At 40.5% G+C, this 21,338-nt stretch overlaps 2 protein-coding genes across 3 annotated transcripts in view; one reads left to right on the forward strand and one right to left on the reverse strand.

Annotated features, from left to right (window-relative positions):
* Positions 1-19,554, forward strand: part of LOC119649342 (clavesin-2) — a 46,269-nt gene extending 26,715 nt beyond the window's left edge. The window contains exon 2 of the mRNA XM_038051448.1: positions 18,387-19,554. Coding sequence (XP_037907376.1) covers positions 18,395-19,429 — 1,035 coding nt within the window. The 5' untranslated portion in view covers positions 18,387-18,394 and the 3' untranslated portion in view covers positions 19,430-19,554. The remainder of the gene's footprint in view (positions 1-18,386) is intronic.
* A 3-nt stretch (positions 19,555-19,557) lies between these two features.
* LOC119649343 (peptidoglycan-recognition protein SD-like) overlaps positions 19,558-21,338 on the reverse strand; it is a 28,261-nt gene continuing 26,480 nt past the window's right edge. The window contains exons 4-5 of one of the 2 annotated variants that reach the window (XM_038051451.1): positions 19,986-20,130; positions 19,558-19,925 (exon numbers count right to left, since the gene is read on the reverse strand). In XM_038051451.1, coding sequence (XP_037907379.1) covers positions 19,720-19,925; positions 19,986-20,130 — 351 coding nt within the window. In that variant the 3' untranslated portion in view covers positions 19,558-19,719. The remainder of the gene's footprint in view (positions 19,926-19,985; positions 20,131-21,338) is intronic. The other variant, XM_038051449.1, reaches the window with a different exon arrangement.

The raw sequence follows: 21,338 nt of genomic DNA on the forward strand, positions 1-21,338 counted from the left end.
AGGGGTTGCAAGAACCGTCAACTCTCCCCTTGCTACTTCTCTCACCCTTCTCCCGGGTGATGTACTTCAAGGAGGGTCTGTACTGAATCGGAGCTCGTGAAAGTACCGTCGGGTTTTCTAAGAGAGTCCAACTTGGCCGACTCACCTCTTTTAAGGACTCTGCACAGCATATTGTTTTGCCTTTCTACAAATGTATTTTTATTGTACAATATGCGAGGTTGGCTTCCCTCTGCATGAATAAAAATTATTTGACATTCAGGGGAAAATATTTCATGACAATCTCAAGTGTAGCGATGGGCAATCCTCTATCCCCACCTCTAGATTTAGATTAGTATATAAATAGTTAATAAACCCACTGAGGAGCAGACTTGTTAGCACTGATGAAGGGAATAATTTCCAACTGACTGGTACTCTCTTTCCTGCTTCAGCTTCTCGGATGATCTCCTGCATCGATTTTATAATCTCACTGGTGTTCTTCCGCCGCACTGCTTCCTTCTGTATATTAACTTCTTAATACATTGACTTTTCATCTTGCCACTCCACAGTTCTTTCTAGCCTTCCTGAGGCCATCCTACAAACACTCTGAGCCTTACATTTGCTACTGTGCTATTTCTAAAATGTTTTTGTTTGTTCTACAGTCATCTCCAACTTTCTCATAAATTCCTTCACCTTTAATTTTCTTGAACTCTTTTCCAGCTGTTCATCACATGTTTGGGATGTTCCCATGATTTTCTTCATTCCTTCGTTCTGTTCTGTTACTGCTTCCGTAATTTTTGCTAACCTTTCGTCTTATCGTCCATCCGCTTCCTCTTGCCGCCTTTCCATTCTACATATAGCTTGCATTAGAGCTGCTTTGTCGTTGTTGTTTACCGTGGACGTTCCAGTTGCCACCTCGCGACCTTGGATAGACAGTGTAGGCTCACACTGGAATTCATTAATACCTCGCGCCTACAGAGCTTCGCAAAATCTTATTTGTAATTCTGCTTTAGTTTCCGTCTGAAGGAGCTCTAACACTGACAGCTCCCTTTTCAGCTGATATACTTTCAAGCCCTCGAATTTAACCATTCTGGTACCTCTGTCACCAATTGTTAGGTTACTTGCTTTACGAAATCCAGTGATACGAGTCTACATAAAGCAAGTAACGTAACAAAATTATATTTAAATACTTTTTCAAAATCCCAGGAAGTTAATTATTATCGGTTCAGATTGAACAATCTTGATTCTTGAGGCATTAAATCAAAAGTGTGCATCATCTTCAACGCTGATTCTTCTCATCAAAATTGACTAATCTCGCTCAGCTGTCGAAATTTGAGAGCACGAATTTGAAGACCATTTACAATTAATCAAACTACTACCTTTCTGGTGGTACCTATGGACTTTCCTTCATTGCTTGGAGTATCATAAATATTACAAATATAACAATCATGACTTTAGTGCATACAAATTTTGTTGTTGAAGCAATCTAGCAGCATTATTGAATTTTCTTTATTGCTCCATCAACCCGACAGAGAAATTAAAGCATTACTGGCTGACTTCATAGCAACAAAGAAACGGATAATTGAATACCAAAAACATTACATTACTGCATCCAATTCAATCCCATAATCTTCTCCCCAGGCGCACCAAAATAGTAGAAACCATGCTGCAATACTTTATCAAACCAGAAATTCTGTTAGTGCATTGTCAAAGATCTTTGCAATGAAAACTTTCTACAATTGCGGAGACATGCATTCATACTACAAGCATTAACGCGTAGTACGTACGAGTATGGCGTTCACCTGGCCTACCATTTTCATCTCCTTAATCGAAATGTACGCAATCATAGTTGGGATGAATGGAGTATCAAAAGAAATTTCTTACCTATGAAATCGAAGTACAAAACTTACGCAAGATAAACTGGTTTTGATAGTGCTTCAGATACATTGTGTGTGTTTATCTTTTTAATCAACGTAGACTTTATGGTTGTTGGATAATTTTATGCATCATATGTTCATTACTTGTGCACAAGATCAAATATTTGATCTTTCTGTTAAGCGTGAAATATGTATGTACAATGTATGCATGATGATTCTCGTTGTGGATCTGCAATGTGAAATTTTAATTACGGTTGGATACTATTCTTTTTGTCTGAATTAGGAAATTTTACTCTTACTTCAAATAACGAATATTTCTTGGAATAATGAATATGAGTATAACAATCAGTAATTAAAGCCTCACTAACATCATAGGATTGCTTAAACTTTCCATATAGGCAAAGAAAATTTTGACTATCGCAAATTTTTATCAACGAGTTGGTACCTGACATATGAATGTAAATAAGTGACAATATGATGGGTTAATTTGTTATAAGTAACGAAAATGCAATGACTAAGATGAATCTATTTCAGAAATTCTTTCGAGTATTTAATTTATACTGTCTGATGCTAAAAGAGAAAAAGCAAGAATATATCAGAGTGAAATTATGCGGTGTTTCCAACAATTAATTAATTGAAGTAATAAAAACTTGTTGTTTCTTTTTCGTTGGTGTGGGTATTTATTCTTGCAAATACCGATATTTCGGGAACCACTTGTTCCCTTCATCAGTGCAAACAAGTTAAACTAAACTAAAACACCAACGAAAAAGAAACAAGTTTTTATTACTTCAAAGAATATATCGGAAAAGTTGGCAACTTGAAATCCTCTATGGTTAAATTTATAAATTTATTGAATCCTAATAACAAAGGATTGCCGTGCCATAGAAACACTGAAGCTAATCAAAAATTGTCTTAAGGGGGATGATATCAAAATCATACTTGGGGATTTCACCAGCCAAGTAGGGAAGGAGCCCGTATTCAGGCTCATGTCTCATAGCTTATACCAAAACACAAATAATAACGGACTGCGGTTCATTCAATTAGCAGTGTCACACGAATTGGTTGTTGGAAGTACCTGGTTTGCGCGAAAAGCGGTTCACAAACATACGTGAGCCTCTCCAGACAGGACCACTTTCAACCAAATTGACCATGTGTTAATCAAACGCCGCCATCTCTCAGCTTTGATGAATGTCAGAACATATAGGGGGGCCAATATAGACTCGGATCACTATCGCGTTGGCATAGTGCTCCGAGCTTGAATAAAAATACCACGCAGAATCCCCTCTGACAATCAGGTGAGAGTTAACACTGAAGCCATCCACAACACAGCCCTCCACAACACATATAAGAGGGAAATGGATGCCGCAGTAACCGCAGTCAACAAAGATCCTGGAAATAAAGCATCAACAAATGATCTTCACAATCACCTGAAGAACGTTATCATAAATACGGCCACAAACATACTTGGCCCTAGAGTAGGAACGGCTGATTCGACGATGAATGTAAGCTAGCAACGGAACGGAAGAATGCTGAATACCGAATAATGTTGCACTCTCAACGAACGTGACTTATCACGAACTCTGGCGAGCGGAGAAGCGACTTCACAGACAGAAAAAGGAAGCTTGGGAGAATCAACAGGTCTGTGAACTCGAAAAGTACAGGGAGCAACCGCCCCAGGTGCACAAGTTTTACCAACAAGTCAACAGAATGAAGCCTTATATACCTCGATGCCCATCCTGGCGAGACAAAGAGGGAAATCTGATTTCCGACAGAATGGGCATATTGGAGCGATGGGTTGAGTGTTTTGATGAACTACTGAACAACCAGAACATCGGCGAGTTGGAAGTCTGGCAAAGAGGCATTATCTGTCTCATACATAAAGGGAGATATCACACAGTGTTGCAATTATAGAGGTATCACGTTGCTGAGTACCATTTATAAGATATTCTCCGCTATCTTGCTAGGCCGGATAGCCCCATACGCCCAGAACATCATTGGCCCATACCAAAGAAGCTTCACTCCAGGCAAATCAGCAACAGATCAGATTTTCTCTGTGCGACAAGCGATGTAAAAACAGTTGAAATATAGACATCAGTTGCATCATCTCTTCATCGACTTTAAAGTCGCCTATGATAGCATAGCAAAGGTAACGGCCATGAGAGAATTCGGTATCGCGACGAAATTGATAAGACTGACTAGGCTGACCCTGACCAATGTGCAAGGCCAGATAAAAGCACCAGGATCACTCTCAAGGCCATTTGACATCAGCAACGGTCTCCGACAAGGGGATATCCTATCATGCGTCCTCTTTAACCTGGCTCTCGAGAAAGTGATCCGTCATGCTAAGGTAAATGCAAGAGGCACGATCCTCTTTAAGTCCACCCAATTACTGGCCCATACTGACAATATCGACATCATGGGAAGAATCACCCGAGACGTACAAACTGCCTTCATCCAGATCGAGCAGGCGGCGCGAGATCTTGGGCTGCACATCAATCAAGGCAAGACCAAATATATGGTGGCAACATTAGCACCAAAAACCAACCAATTAACAACATCGAACCGCACTGGTTAAACGGGAAGAATAAAGATTGGAAACTACAACTTTGGGACAGTTGATAATTTCTCCTATCTAGGGTCGAAAATCACAACCGATAACAGCTACGATAATGAAATCCGTGCACATTTGTTGGCAGCCAACAAAACAAAAACTGTTCCGCTCGAAACGTCTCACCAAAGGGTCAAAGCTCTTACTGTACAGGGTTATGACAGGGTTCTTAGCAAGAAAAATTGCGAACTCTTGACCCCGTTCGAGAGAAGAATCCTTCAAAGAATTTTTGGCCCACTACATGAGGATGGGCGACACCATGACCGTCAGGTTGTGGATAAAATCCGGCTCAATAGGTTATGGTGAGCGGGTCGCTTAATCCGTATGGATGAGGATGATCCAACCCCGAAAGTCTATAAGGGCAATATTTATGGTAGAAAAAGAAGACGAGGCAGATGTAAATCATGAGGTTTCGACTTTAAACATGCTTTAGACGTTACCCCTATTGCTAGGGGTACCACTTAGCCTCCGTTCTCTATAATCGAAAAGATCTTTTTAGAATCTCGTAGCTTTAACCAATTGTCAGAGTAGGTGGAATAGCAGGAGGAGCATGTAAGTAGTGAGTTCGCAGTACTCATATAAGCAATAGGTGTCGCATAAGTCTACCAGACAACTCAAGTGTAAGCAAATAAAGAACTTTTGATGTTGCTAAAGAAAAGGACTATCAAACAAACACCAAGGAAATAGATTCACATTGATGGTGTGGTTACATCAGGATTGCATCTCATATGCTTCTTTAGTTCACACTGCTTAAATTTTAGACCAGTTGGATGAAAACTGGGAGAGTTAACTTGAGACTATTGGATTTAATTTCATTACTTTTGTGTGATAAGATTTCACTGAAAATATTCAAAAGTTGAAATCCCCCCCTCTGAAACTGGCAAATACAGTTCTCCCAAACCAAGCCTGTGAAGATGCTATATTACAATAAACCGAATAACAAGTTACTTTATAACCGCTACGCAGGATATGCTGATCATTTAGACTCAAATCTTACAAATACAAATTAAAAACAACTGTAGAAGTTCACTAAAAGGAAAACTATTAACAGACCGGATCCTTGCCTACTATACCAACTATGGACAAAGAATAACATTTTTAAGGTATTGTGTAAAACAAAACCTTGTTAAAGTCAGTTTACTGTCTGTCTGTCTGTCACACGCATTTTTCTCGGAAACCGTTGTAGCGATTGACACAAAATTTGGTAAAAAGGTGGGAACTGTGAACGCCCACGCATACAATGAATTACATCATTCTAGGTCGAACTGAAGACGGGTCTCCATATATGCACAAGGGAGGTGCAATTTTTTTTACCAAATATAGTCATGGGGGATACTAAATGAAAAGTCTCGATTACTACTTTCCGAACTCTGTATTCTGAAATATTACATCATCCTAGTCAAACAGCAAGCGGGTTACCGCGGCGGAACAGTCTTGTCTGCAGCGGACTGCAGACACAGTGTGAAAAATTACAAAGTTCGCGACGGACAGGAAAAATGGATAACGAAAAAAAGTAGTAGCTTTCTTTTTCATGGATCATCATCTTGTAAACGAAATTCACAGCTGTGGTACATTCAATCACGTTTTGAATAAAACTAGTCCTGCTGTAAGCAGTCCACGTGCTGTTTGATACCACCTGTCCGCGACGAACTGCGGCATGGACAGTTCACGCGGACAGTCCGCTTGCTGTTTGGCGAGCCTTTTAGTTTGTCATTTTTATGTAAAAAAAATTTTTGTATAAAACAAAGCTTTATTAAAATCGGTTTACTGCCTGTTTGTCTGTCTGTCTGCCTATCTGCCCGTCTGTTCGTCACACGATTTTTTCCCAGCGACGGTTGTAGCGATTTACATCCCATTTAATGTAAAGTGATCATTTCTTTCGCGGACCCACTCTCAAAAACTACCCAACCCAAAAAACACCAAGAGTTTGCCACTATATGGTGCCTAGTTTTCTAAAATACCCTGCATAACGAATTAATAATAGTATGTTATTATAATTTTTAGTAATTACCTGCAAAACCCCCCTTAAGTTCATCGTATCATCACGAAATTTTACAGCAATGTAGGCATTGACATATAGCATTGGTGGAAATCGCACTCTTACTAACAAAGTTATAATAAGTCAAATTTGACGCTTCTGTGCACGCGAAAGTGGGTATCTCATATAATATAAGAATATATTACCTTACTATTACTAGATCCTATTGGGACAAACCTCCACACAAATATTTTTATATAAGAAATACACAAAACCTTTGATACTTGAAGCGCTGAGCTTCCGGTTTCCCGACTTGTTAAGTAAAGCTAAGGAGAAAAGATGGAAAACGTTGTAAAATCGTTGTATATTGCAAGAACTCTTTAAAATAAGTCATTTCAAATAATGAAATGGAGCGAGTTGCGTCTATTAAATAGATAATTTCGTGGTTATGTGATAAATTCAAGACTCTAGGGAAATGATTTTTATAGCTAGGATGCTCTCCCAAAAGTTTGAATTCTGACTGCACAGCCCTGCAATCCGCGTATTGGTAGAACACCCGCATTAAACATAAAACTATGATGCAAAGCGTATATAAGATTCGAATAGCTTATGGATGGGGATCACCTGTTTCCAAGGACAAAAACGCAAAAAAACATACTCTGATGCTACTTACCAAATTCTACAATTTCAATCCTGTCAATTGCAATGTTCCTTTAACATAGGACGACCAAGTCTGAACTAGAAACGGCGTTGAAAGGTTCCTTACGACCATATCCACCTTACATTTACAGGGACACTAGGAAGTCTTTCATCCGAAACCTGCAGAATCAATTTAAAAAAAACCTCACCGTATCATCTAATCACATACTAAATGAAATTACTTGCAAGTGATATTTTGAATGCGTCCTTGTGGCTCATTAATTCGAGGCTTTTACAGGCCTTATTAAAAGGAATAAAAGATAATTCCTTCTTCCAAAAAAATTCCCATCATCACTTCTTATTACAAATTGTAAGCAGTGAGAAAGGGAGGAACTGGCTCCCGAAATATCTATATATGCATTTAAAATATAATATATTAAAGTTGTCCCTAATTAAAAAACAATCTCCTCTTTTTATTCATTTTCTAACATGAATTAAAAAAAATTAATATAGAAATAGTAAAAAGAAAAAAATGCCTCTTGTGTTATTAATGGAACTTATAATATGAACTACTCCGCTCGTAGATTATCATGGAAAATTATTAGAGATAAGAAAAACTAGTTCCCGAAACTTAGTTTCTGCAGCGACTACTAAGGAAGTTTCCGTTTACCCGTCTTTGTTGAATTAAAAAGCAACTCTATCCACCACCAATTCCCTTCAACGATTGATAAACGATAACAGTAGCATTTTCAATGTTTAGTTTACAATTATTGATCCAGCTTGGTTAACCTTCGGTTGACTACTCGCTCATCTAGCAAAAAAATTCCGAAGAAAATCGATGAAATTGAGTTCCATGTGAACTATGGTGAGGATTTACAAAAATCAAAAAAAAACAAATTTACAAAAGTCAAATTCAAATAACAATTTCCGAATATTGTAATATCGACAATCTTCGGAAAGGCCTCAGGAAACCAAAATCCGATAATTACAATTCGCAACCTTCAAGCAAAGAAAACAGATAAATGTTTTGATACTTTAGCAAAAGTTTTCAGCCAGCCGAACCCAAGGCATGAAATTGGGCAAACACTGCCCAAAAATGGTGTCAGCTTTTGGACCTGGCTAGCATGATATCATATTTGGTCATGAGTTTTCCAAGATAAGTTCAAAACAAATATTTAAAGTTATTGCCGAGCCTGACTGTCTTTCGGAAACAAAATCTTTTCCGCTTATCAGGTGCGCTGATTAAATGTAATGGGTAAATTATGCAAATCATTTTTGCGGGAAATTACAAAATACCTGCCAAGTAAGCTAATCATAACAATGGCTGGATGTTGATTTTGGAAAATTTAAACAATCACCTGATAATATGATATTTGGCACAGAACATTGTCGGTAAACACCATTCTTTAAAAATTGTTTTTTCGCGTTTGTGTTTACTCTGTTATGGCGAGAAAATTGTCAAGTACCAACAATTGATACTTGTTTCAAGGCGTATGTCAATCCAAAGTTTAATTTTTTGTTACGTCACGCGTAAAATTGTAAATGTAAATATGAATTTTTGATCAGGAATGAGAAACGGTGTTGGACGAACAAACAGAACCTTAAACTTTACTCTAAGTTCAAAGCATTAGCCCATATTACATCAGCAATATCAGTATTCTCGGATAAACTTTTTAGACAGTTCTAGGGTTCTACAGAATATACAGATTGATTCTCCACCTTTATTTTCGTTTATCTGTTTACGCTAAGTTGAAAATGTTTGCCCTATTGAATCACCACGCTATGCCTCATAGTCCGAGAACCGAATGTATGGATAAAATACGTGATCTAAAGAGAGCCACCATTCATTCATGTTAATTTTGGCCAAAATTTATGAATGTAACGGTTATGATTTTGAATATAATCCCACGTCATCGAAGGCGCGAACGAGCCTTACGTCAAATTGTAGGTTTTGACGTATAGAATAAGATTCTATAAAACTGTCAGTTTTAATCAACCCGCAACCCCGAGACGCCCTCGATAATAAACTTTTCTTTTCACTAACTACCTTACTTTATCGGATACATTTATAAATTTCGTTTAAATGAAAGCATCAGATATGAACCGTAAAGAAAAAGACGCTGCCTTATCCATCGTATCGGCAGAGCTGCTCTGATGGATCACTGGCATTGGATTTGTCAAGAACTGCGGAACTACTGACGCAATACACGCTGCGCGATTACTCATGGAGAAACACCGTGAGAGGCATCGCCCTCTTTACATTGCATTTCTGGATCTAGAGAAAGCGTTCGACCTGTGCCACAGTCTGCTTTACTCTACGACAACACTTATTACCAGACCACGATCTGTAAAGTAAAATTCGAAGTATGGCGGGTATATCAAAGCCGCTTCGTGAATATCGTAGGTAGGTGAAGAAAGTGCAGGAACTTTGAAGTCTTGCAGGTTACTCATTGAGGAAGCTATCACCACTCCTGGCAGTTAAGTATAACATGCAAATCCATCTAATGAGAAGAAGGAGAAACGGTACGGATAACCAGCGGGAGTCGTCCGACTTGGTGACTGCGCCGGGCTCCCGTAATGGACAGCACGGCGTCGAAACCGCTAGTCGTGGGGTGGTTCGACGTCTAGGCGCCACGACGACCAGGAGCATAGCTCCGCCTGCTGCAGCTGCACTTCAGCAGGTTCGCGTAGGCAGCGGATGAAGTAGACTGAAGAAATGAACGGAAATGGATCCTTTGCATAGACGAGGTATTCCCAGGCTCTATGCATCTCCAGCAACTCAAATCAATGATGGGATTGCATCTCGACTGTGTGCTGATGCGTCGCTGCTGCAGCCACAATCACTTGTGTATTGTGGTGCAGTTACAGCTATCAGATTGCACGGTCAGAAGATTCGCTTTCGTGTTTTTGGTTTTAGTGACCCAAGAGATCCACCATGAAAAATTCGTCTGGAACGTCGGCGGGACTCACTATAGCAGGACATTGCTAGGCTGATACAAATCAGCATTGGCAATGCCAGCAAACGAGTGATAAAGTGCAGAGGGCTTACACAAACTATGCCATTCCCAGTGAGACACCCGTAGTTGAAATTCTGAACACACCAAAGCAGAAACTTTCTGCAGTCGGTTACGACGGTATGGCGAAAATCACTCCAGACGTGTCCAGAATGCAACATACGCGAAGAACCAGTGGAGTTTTTCAGATCTCTCAACGAATCCCAACAGAGCGTCCAGACAGTGCAGTTTTCGGTAACAGAAGCGAAAGAATGTATTCGCTATCCCTTCACTGGCTTATGCAATCGGAATATTGCCGTGGACGTAGACCGATCTGGAAAACGTCCAGCGGCGAATACGGACAACTGTGTCCAAATTCCGAATGCATCATCCAAACTCTGCCGTGAAGCGGATGAACCTGCCTCGTGACATCGGAGGTAGGGGTGTAGTTGACGTGGCGGCACAACATCATCGCCAAGTCGACTCGCTGCACGCTTATTTTTACCGCAAAGAGCATGCGGCTGTCTGTAAGGCAGATTGTGGGCTGGCTCCACTTAACTTAAAGGATCGATCTTTCAATCCTCTGCGTGGGGTGAAGACGGACCAAGAGCGGATTAATGAATGGAGGTCAAAGGCAATGAACTGTAAGCACGTGAATTGTCTTGGGCAGTTTACGAAAATGAGTCCCGTCTCACTTTCAGTGTGTACATTCACGTCAAAAGTAATATTAGAAAAAGGAATGGAAAATACTAATTAAGACCTTCATTTGATACCCCACATGACTTCAAACTGCACGTAAATTTATGTCACTGTATGCATGGGATTTCAAAGTTCCTATATGTCCACCAAATTTCGTTCGGATCGGTTTAGCCGTTTTGGGGAAAAGTGCGTGTGACAGACAGACAGTGAATCGATTTTAATAAAAATAGGCCCAGCTCTTTTACACAGAACTTCTCGTGTTAATGCAAGCAGAAAGGTATTCCAGGTTGTGAAATATCCGCCAGGCTTTTGGACTACAAACATATGCTTAGCATGGGAAACGTCTATCCTTAATAGGTAGAACTAGTACTTCCAGTCTCCTTATTACTAGGAAATAAATGCTTCTTCTAGCGCTGCGCGTTTGAATGTATGGCGCGACTGTAATACCCACTTAAGGGAAGGTATCTTAAGTCAGTCATTTAGTCGATCTTATGTTCCTCTTGTGATAACAAATCCCTTCGTCGACTGATATTTTCTTTCCAACTTGGTTTAGAAGTATTCTTGCTGTTCTCGTATGCTTTGCCACTTTTTTGTTTCGCCAAGTTGTGGTCCCCTTCTTCTTTTTCTGATTCCTTTCTTTATGGAGACTGCGGTAACTTTCATGCTAAGAGATACTGGAAACCCAGCCGCCGCGTGACTATCGTCCAAATCGCCCAGAAAATGGAAGAGGGAGGTCTGGCCGAAGGAAGCATCGACCAGTAAGGAGACGAAGGAGACTACAGGCTAAATTTTACCTGTCACAACCAATTCATCCGCATCTACCAGAAGAACTGAAAGAATGGGAAGCTAGTGTTATGTATGCAATTAGCCTTTGAGCGATTAGTGACAACGACAGAAAAAAACACTACAAAAGACTAACTCCGGTGAAAACCATACTGGATGCAATAGATTCTTAGGACAGCACACAGATGTGGTAGGCAACTCTTTGAAAAACTCTGCACTAGAGACCATTTCAATATTTTTCCACGGTAAATAGGACCAGTCTGTTATGTTTTGATCAAATTAGCTGAAGATTTCAATGAAATTGGTCCCTCTCATAGGAATGCTAATACGAAAGCGGAAAAAAGAGCACATAAACGAAACCATCTGGTATGAATGACATTTATCCAGTGATGATAAAGGAGTGTATAAAGCACCTAGAGCGATTTCAAAGAAATATCTTTCTAGCATGTTTTACTCTGGGCTACGTACATGCTTGCTAAGGAGGACTACTCAAACCTACTAATTTAACATCATACTGGCTGAAATGTTCCAAGAGATTGATTGACCATCATATTCGTGAGAAAGCGCTAAGGTTATACCTGTTGAGTGAAAACCTACATGCTCACCGGCCTTGAAAGTTTCAAGAGTGCTCTCCATCGGTTTTCAAGATCACACATCTCTAAAGAGCGACTAGGCAGTGGGGATGTTCATGGTTGTAATGTGGATCATAAACATATATTCAGAACACCGTAATGAAATCAACTGCTAATTAGTTTAGGTCTATGAAGAACTGAAGGGCACAAAGCATTGGAAGAACTAAATTCAGTTCTTCTAATTCTAATTCTCGAATCCCCCTACATTTTTTTGGTTAAAAGTATGAGATTAGCCTCAAGCGCAGAGAAAACTTGGACAGACCAGAAAAACTCATGGCAAGGTATACTGAAGCTAAAAAACATCTGGAACAGGGATCTACCTTTCGAATAAAAACTAGAAGTGGGCTTCTTCCCTGGGGAAAATAGGAACGATCCGCCTAGAAGCAAAGTCTGGGTGTTTGACGAGCGATTGAAGAAGAGACAGGATTCAATTTCCCCCTTCCCGGAGCAAGAACCAGCAATTGGGAGTGTCAGTAACAGTAACACTAAATTTCTCCTGCCAAAATCAAAGAAATATACTGCAAAGTTTATTCTTTCGAAAAGCCAGAAGATATGGATAAGGTATGTGGGCATTCTGGCTCTTTATAATTCAGTAGCCAGACATATGTTCAAAGTAGGAATTCTACAAGATGATGTATGGTCATTTCGTAATACGGAAGTGGAATCCACTGAGGATTTCATATGTGAATGTCCCGCCTATGGACGCATTAAACGTCAGATTTTTAGTACTGTGGTACTCCATCTGCAACGTACATCACCTCCACTAAAGAATGTCACTTCTTTCTATCCCATACACACAAACATACACACACTGTATACGAGGCTTTTGCGAACAATTCCTAGATTAAATTAAGCGCCCAGTTCGCTTCGAGATCTCGTAGTGAACGGACGTGTTGCGGAGCAATTCAAGTGTTCTAGGAACGAAAATTAAAAAGTGACAAAAGTGACGGAAGTGTTAAGTGGAGTGCTCTGTAGAGCAATTAAACAAAGGAAGTATCGTTCTGTTAACAATATACAGTGGATCTCAATATTATTGAGACACCGTATATTAAAGTATAATTTACATGCGATTGTTTTTTTTCTGTTTTCTTTTAGTGAACCGAATTCCTGACATCCACGCAGGACGGGCTTGGGGACAAAATGTCCGCCAAGAGGGCGAAGACAGGGGGCCCCTCTGACGAAGAGGGGGGCCCGAGCCCCGGAGACGAGAATCGAGCAAATCTGCTCGAGATAATCAAAATGCTGAAGGAGGAGATCGCGGAGCTCCGGGCAGAGCTCAGAGCAGAACGGGAAAAACGGCAGGAGAAGGAAAACCTGCAAGCCGGACAGCCCATTGAAGTGGACGACATCGTGGGATGTGCGTCTGCTTCCGCCGGAGATGTCTCGGGAGAGCCGACCAACTTACAAGCCAGCAACATCGTAGCCGGCAACATTGAAGCGAACAACGTTGGAGCCAACAAAACCGTAACGAACAACATCACCGTTGCAACATCGGAGGACGAAGACCCATTCAACTTCGTCACAAGACGTAAGTCAAAAAGGAGTAAGGTTAGTGCCAAAAGTGTTAAGATTAGTGAAAGCACTCCCCAGGCAAATATTATCCCAACCCCCGCTCAGAAACCAAAGAAGCAGAAGATACCGGTGATTACCGGATATTCATTAAATGTTCCTGTTCTGCTAAAGTCCCTTAAGGCAAAAGGGATAAAGGCAACGTTCAAGAACACGAGGGCGGATAAGACCCTCATTTTCGCCGAATCCATCGAGGATCACGGCAAAATCTTCGCTCTCATCAAAGAGCAAGGCTTAAACGCCACAACTAGCACCCCTCAATCCCTGAGGACGCAGTCCCTCATTATTCGAGGATTACATCGGGAAACCGATGCTGTAGAAATTCTGGCGGAGCTCAAAGCTGAGCATCCGCAGCTCAAAATCCGGTCTGTAGCCAACTTCCTGACAAATCAGGACAAAGCTCTACATAAGGAGAATCCTTCTCTTCCAATGAAGTCTCAATCGGGACTTTTTATAGTGACCTTCGAGCCCTCTCAAGAGCTCAACGACGCCTTCAAGGTGAAATACATTCTACACCAGAAGGTTTCCTTAGAAAAAATAAGACCGTTGGGACAAATTCAATGTTTCAATTGTCAAAATTTTGGGCACGTTGCTCAAAATTGTACAATTGTACATCGGTGCGTTAAATGCACCACAAAACATCCGCGTGGCGACTGCCCACGCCCCTCAACGGAGGTGCCGCAATGCTGCAACTGCGGCAAAGTCGGACATCCCGCCAGCTTCCGCGGTTGCCCAGCATATAAAGATATGCTGGCCCGAAAAGAAGCTGCCAAAGTCCGCAAATTTAAAGAAGCACAGCAGACCAAACAGGCAGTAGCACATCTGTCGCAAAGTTTGGCCAAACCAGGCATATCTTACGCTGAAGCCATGAAACAATCACTGCCCCGCGTGGCTCCTGCACCTCCACCTCCAACAAAGTCTCTCCCAAACCAGCCGGCTGGATTCCGTGAATTGGTTGGAGCCCTCACCTCAGCCAGCACGAATGAACAACGGCAATTCGCTGCCATTAAACTTATTCTTAATTTATGGAGTTAAGTATCGTTACTTTTAACTCCGCGTCCCTTGTATCTCACGCCAAACGTGCCACTGCCCAGGTGTTGATCGACTCTCTGAAAGCAGACATTTATTGCGTTTCGGAGACCCATCTTAAAAGCAGGCATAACGTGAACTTCACCGGATATAATACCATCCGGGACGATAACAACACCGGCTCTGCCCTATTAATCAAAAAAGATTATGAATTCGAGGAAGTCGCCATAGACAACCTGCTAACCTGTTCCGCCGCGGCGGCTTTCATTAAAACGGCTGGCAATAAACGGATTCTCATTGTCTCCGTTTATATTAGGTGCCAATCTAGAAATGAGGAACTGGGCCATGACTTAAAAGTCTTGAGCGATCTCCAGTTGAAATCTAATTACCTTGTCTTTGGAGGCGACTTCAACTCCAGGCACACTCACTGGGGCGACACGGCCATTAACTGTAATGGGAAAACCCTGCTCAAATGGATCCACGACCCTTTCTCGCCTACCAATCTCGTGATGATCTTGCCGAATTCTCCGTCAAGGCCCAGTAGTCAATCTATATTAGACTACTTCCTTCTGTCTATGGAAATGAAGCAAAGCTTTCAGGTAATATCATGTGATACCTTACCAGGCATGTCCGACCATTTCGCGGTCAATCTCAAACTGTCCTCACCTTTTTCTCTGCAAAAGAGAGTAATGACCACAATTAGGTCTTTCGCCCACACTGACTGGGATAAATTCAGGGCTGAGTTAGCACCAAAACTCAACTTGAAAAAGCTCTCAAATAATCGCAATCTGTCGGACAAAGAAATCGACGAGGCTATTAACTTGGCGTCTGACGTTATTGACACTGCTACACGCAGAAACTCTAAGCTGATAAAAGTCGATGAGTTTGAATTCAATTCTCTTCCACATGAGATAATGCTTCACTTGAAAGTTAGGCAGATTTGGAGGCGTAATCTTAAGCGCAAATTTCACGAGTACGGGAATAAAATAAATGCGGAATATAAAGCATTACTCTCCCGGATTAACTGTCTCAATACGCTAATCCGTGGTATGGTGGCGACCTTCCGTAGCAAGGAATTGACCCGCAAACTTGCAGACATTAAGCCTGGAGCTAATATGTTCCAAAATATCAACAGGCTAACCGGGAAATACAAAGCCCGCAACTTTGTTCTAACCCAAAACAAAGTGCGAGTCTGCAGTGATGCTGAGAAAGCAAAAACAGTTGGGGAATTCTTCGAGCGACAGCTCAACGCAACACCTCCGAGCAACAGAACGGCTCTCACTAAGACTGTTGATTCAACAGTCAGAGATTTCACTTCTAGGAACTGCTACAGAATCACGTCTTTTTCTGCCCAGAACCCTTCCAACAAGCCTACTGATTCGAGCAAATTTCTGAGTTTATCACAACTCACTGCTATTACCCATAACCTTAACGGTAAAAAGTCAGCAGGCCCAGATGGAATTACGAATTTTGTCTTAAAAAATCTTCCAGTAGCCTCCATTAAGTTCCTGCTTGCGGTTTTTAATAACTGCATTAATAATGGCTACTTCCCATCCACCTGGAAAATAGCCAAAATTATAGCCATTCGCAAAGGAGGTGTCTCTTGTGAACCTGGTAATTTCAGACCCGTTTCACTTCTATCTAACCTGGGGAAGCTTTTTGAGAGAGCATGGACCGTAGGGCTGGTCCAACACTGCAATCTTAACAACATTATTCCAGACCATCAGTTCGGTTTCCGTGCTAAACACGGAACACAGCACGCCCTGAGCTACCTCCACGATACTGTGGCCTGCAGACTTAACGTCAATAACAAACCCACGGTAGCTTGCGCTCTGGATTTAGAAAAGGCCTTTGATTCCGTCTGGATAAACGGGCTAATCTATAAACTGATCAAATACGAATTCCCAATCCCGACTATCAGACTTGCCATCAGTTTCTTCGAGGATAGACATTTTTACGTCAGTGTCGGAAATGAGATTTCCGATCTCTTGCCGGTCACTTCTGGGGTGCCGCAGGGATCCATTTCTGGTCCTACTTTATACAATATTTTCACTGCTGATGTTCCCTCCCCTGAGGTCGGTACAGAGCTTATTCAGTATGCCGACGACACACTCGTCTACTCCTCTAATTTTCGCCCAGACAAGGCAGTTAGCGATATAGAGGATTACTTGGTTGACCTCTGCTACTACTACCAGAGCTGGGGTATTAAAATTAACTCAACCAAGACACAAGTCTGTATCTTCAGGAGGAAATCTACATACTCGGGATCTAGATCTATCCACAGGAAGGCTAAACGCCTGAAACTGGAAATCGGGAATACAATAGTAAGAGGGTCGAAATCGATCAAATATCTAGGAATCAATTTCAACGAATTCCTAAGATTTAACGACCATGTTAAACTCGCCATTGGAAAAGCAAATGGTGCATTGCGCAAGATCTACTTTCTTCTTCGCAAAAAAGTGGGTCTAAGCACCAAAACTAAGCTGATCCTATATAAGACTCTCATCAGGCCCATCATATGCTACGGAGCCCCCTCGTGGATCACTTGCTCTTCGAAAGCCATGGATAAATGCATGTCTTTCGAACGCCGTGTATTAAGACATTGCACTGGATTGTCTTACAATTGGAAGACTAAGAAGTGCGGCAGGAACGCCATAGTATACCGGCGAGCAAATATAGACCCCATTAGAGAATATATTCTCAACATTACGGAGCGGTTTTTCAATAAACTTGAAAACCATCCAAACCCAAAAATTAGAAGACTGCATGAGCAGGGCAAAACAATCCCACTAGCGACTTTCCTTAGGCCGTGCCAGATACTGAACCCTGACCTAAAATCAATAATCCTGTCCCTCTTCGATACACCTTGCCTGGTAGGAGTGCAAAGAGGCTAAGCACTATATGAATATTAAGTGCTATTGTATATAGTAGAATTAAGTATTTATGTAAGTAAATGTAAGTAGTAATAAGGTAGATGTAAGTAAGTAAAACAAAACCTTCTCGCGTCATTAGTGCGGACGCAGTTTTGAAAATAGGTTAAGTAATGTTTTAATTAAATACAAAGCCAAGGAACGTTGTAAATTACAGTTTGTTTTTACACAATAAAGTTAATTACAGAGAAGGTCGGGTAGGCCAAACAATGTATAGCCACCCATTGTAATAATTCTAAGCTAGCTAAGCTAATTCTAAGCTACTTTTAAGCAAAATGTATCAGATGTAAGACACTAATTAGAAATAAATAAAATGAAAATGAAAAAATTAAGCGCCTCCAGTGGTTCCTTGATATTTTTTTAACTAGCACCCTCCCACATAGCAACTAATGTCATTCAATCTAATCCACTTCGGAAAGTATCAATCGAAAAACCTTCCATTTGATATCTCCTATGCGGAAAATCCGGAGAAAATGTACACTTCAAGAACCTGATACAATTTGATTTTTGCGCCAACGATTATCATTATTAATAAAATAGCAAATTCGAAGAAGCTCTAAACTTTCACAAATATATTCCATCTAGGTTGAAGCTGAATCAATTACTATTAAATATTTGCATATTTACTGCAATATCACTTTTACTGAATGTCCATTCACTTATATCTTTCTAGATTCCAAGATGACGTCAACTAAGGTGCTCTGCAACTACCATTGGAACAACGACGAGATACTCAAGAAAATTCCAGATGACGAAGAAGATCTTACCGTATCAGAAATCGCTCAAAAAGTAGCTCGAAAAGAATTGCGGGAGGACAAAATGGCCCGAGAACAATGTCTACATAATCTTAAAAGCTGGCTTCGTAAGAACGATGATGTGGGCAATGTTCGTCTGGATGACCGCTTTCTCCTCAGATTCTTGCGGGTCAAAAAATTCAGCATACCCATGGCACAACAAACGATCCTCAAATATTTGAATTTAAGGAAAACATTCCCGCACATGGCTGCCAATCTGGACTATTTGGATCCCAAAGTGAACTCTCTCATCAGCAATGGATACTTGGTACCTTCTCCTATCCGGGATAAACACGGTCGGCGGGTTATAATCGCTTTTTCATCAAAGCTCAATCCGAAGGTGTACACAAGCCATGACATGGCCCGAGCCCATTTCATAACATACGAGACTCTTCTTGAAGATCCTGAAAATCAGATTCTTGGATTTACACATGTCGGCGATTTTTCAGGATTGACCGCTGCCCACATAACCATCTGGAACCCAACAGAATTCGCAAGAATTATAAAATGGGGTGAACAGTCAGTTCCAGTAAGACATAAGGGAATCCATCTGGTGAATCTACCATCCTCTGTAAAATGGATCCTTGATTTCGTCAAAACCAGAGTTAGTTCCAAAATAAAGGATCGATTTTTCATATACAGCAATTTGAAGGAGTTACACAAACAAGTCGATCCTGCTTGTTTGCCGGCTGAAATGGGTGGAAAAATCCCATTGAAAGATATGATCGAATCCTGGAAAAGAGAATTGGCTGCGAAAAGGGATCTTCTCCTGGCACTCGATGATATGAAACTATTCAGTGATCGCGGTATAATTTCAAGCCGTGATAGGAATAACAATGGCAATAACGATAAAGGGACGAATGTTTATGCAGCACAACTGGAGTCAATAGCAGGCAGCTTTCGGAAGTTGGAGTTCGATTGATTGGGAATTCCTCATATTTTTTCTATCCTTTATATTTAATGTAGAATTCAGCATTCAAGTGGTCAGATTAGTTATTCATTAAGTGTGTAGAAAATAATTTTAATAATAAAAAATATCCATAAAATGTAAATATAATTTTTTTTATTCATTTTCATCATTTTTTCTGACAATCTTTACTGCAAAACCAACAAAACTGATTACGGTGTTTATAGGTAAGTTTATTTAGCTCTCCTTCCAACTCTGATATAACAAAATGTGAAGTAAACAGAATAAAATTAAATTAACCGAACTTAGAGAACTTTCAAGATTGTATCAAAATGGGGCCATCCTGATAAATCTGCATAGAGAGCTGACCCTTCCTCATGGGAAATTGTTAAATTCTGCATGCCGTATAATACGTAGTTTGGAACAAGTTTTCCATGCTTTAATGCTTCCTCGAGAAGGGCCTTGCCAGCATCCAGTTGGTCTTGCGGTGGTTCATATTTTGTAAAATTTCCTGTAAAGTGAATAATAAAGTTAGACGAAACCCAGGACTTCAATGAATGAAAATATTTACCTATAAAACTTATAACTAAAGAAGTCTCCTGTGGCATAGATGGGAATCCGCTTAAATGTGACCAACCCTTTCCTTCGTAAATTTCACCATCACCGCCGATCATGAAATTATACGGGATTTCCTCGTTTCTGCTGTGTTGTGATGCCTGTAGAAAAGAAATACTTTGTTAGTTATCATGCGTTCAAAATATTAAATATTGAAGTAGATTTCAAGGTTTGGATTAATTTAGAGCTGATAATACTACGCCCGTCAACACAGTAGGAGAAGGATTAACATCTTAGAGAATTTCGGAGTCCAAAACGGAGACCAGGGACATCCGTATTGCTATTCTGGTTAGAGGTCCTAGCCTAGTCAATGGAGAATCACTTCATCTTCCCTCAGATACATGGTCTAGGTTGATGGCATTCTTTCCAGTACATAACTGGGCCTAAGGATAATAAGTCATATTGTGCAAAATTGCTGATGAAAATTGCCCTTGGAATACCACTTGGAAGCAGGTTCGTAGCGAAACATTAATTTCACTCAAGCTAATAATCATAGTAACAATTGATCGCAGATTATTTATCAGTTTCATCTCTCCATGTGACTGCAAGACTTTAATTGCTAATATTATTCTGCGAGATTAATTTATTGAAGGAGCATGAGGCAGCTTGATCCGGAAACCACCTTTACAATAAAATGATCCAAAAATTTGGCACCATCGTGATCAAGGCTATAGCCCTTAGGATTTTGAAAATCGATTCGATGGATCTTACGCAAAAAACAAGTCAGAGACCAAACACTGATAGGGACAATATTCGGCTCATCTAACTTGAATCCCAACCAACGTCGACCAAAATAACACCCTTCATAGAACAACTAATTAAGGATCTACGTTACCTGTCTTCATTGTGGAAACAGGAATGATCATGGACTACAAAACAGATCCAAATAAGCATCCCATCCCTGGCAAACAACAAATTCAAAACAAAGCCGGATACGACGAACCTTTTACAAGTCAACATTGGGGAGTATCAATATGATAGTTATTACGGAGACGAGATCGTCAACTTCTATTAAAACCAACAGAAAAAATTACCGGCTCCAAGCATTGATTCAGCCACCTTAACATTATCACATTTTGTAAAATTTGAATTTGACTTGGGATCAGGATACAAGAGGATCACTGTCTAAGCTATGGAGTTTTTTCACCTTCGGATGAAGAAGTCAACTTTCAGGACAGCAGGACAACAACTACATCGCCGTTTCAGCACTTATTCACAAAAGTTGGATTGAACACTTAAAAATCAACAAAAAAAGCAAATTTGCAGAAAATTTCCAATATTGGTTAAAATTTTTTTTATTGAAGAAATA

Source organism: Hermetia illucens, chromosome 2 (assembly GCF_905115235.1).
Source record: "Hermetia illucens chromosome 2, iHerIll2.2.curated.20191125, whole genome shotgun sequence".
Lineage (NCBI taxonomy): Eukaryota > Metazoa > Arthropoda > Insecta > Diptera > Stratiomyidae > Hermetia > Hermetia illucens.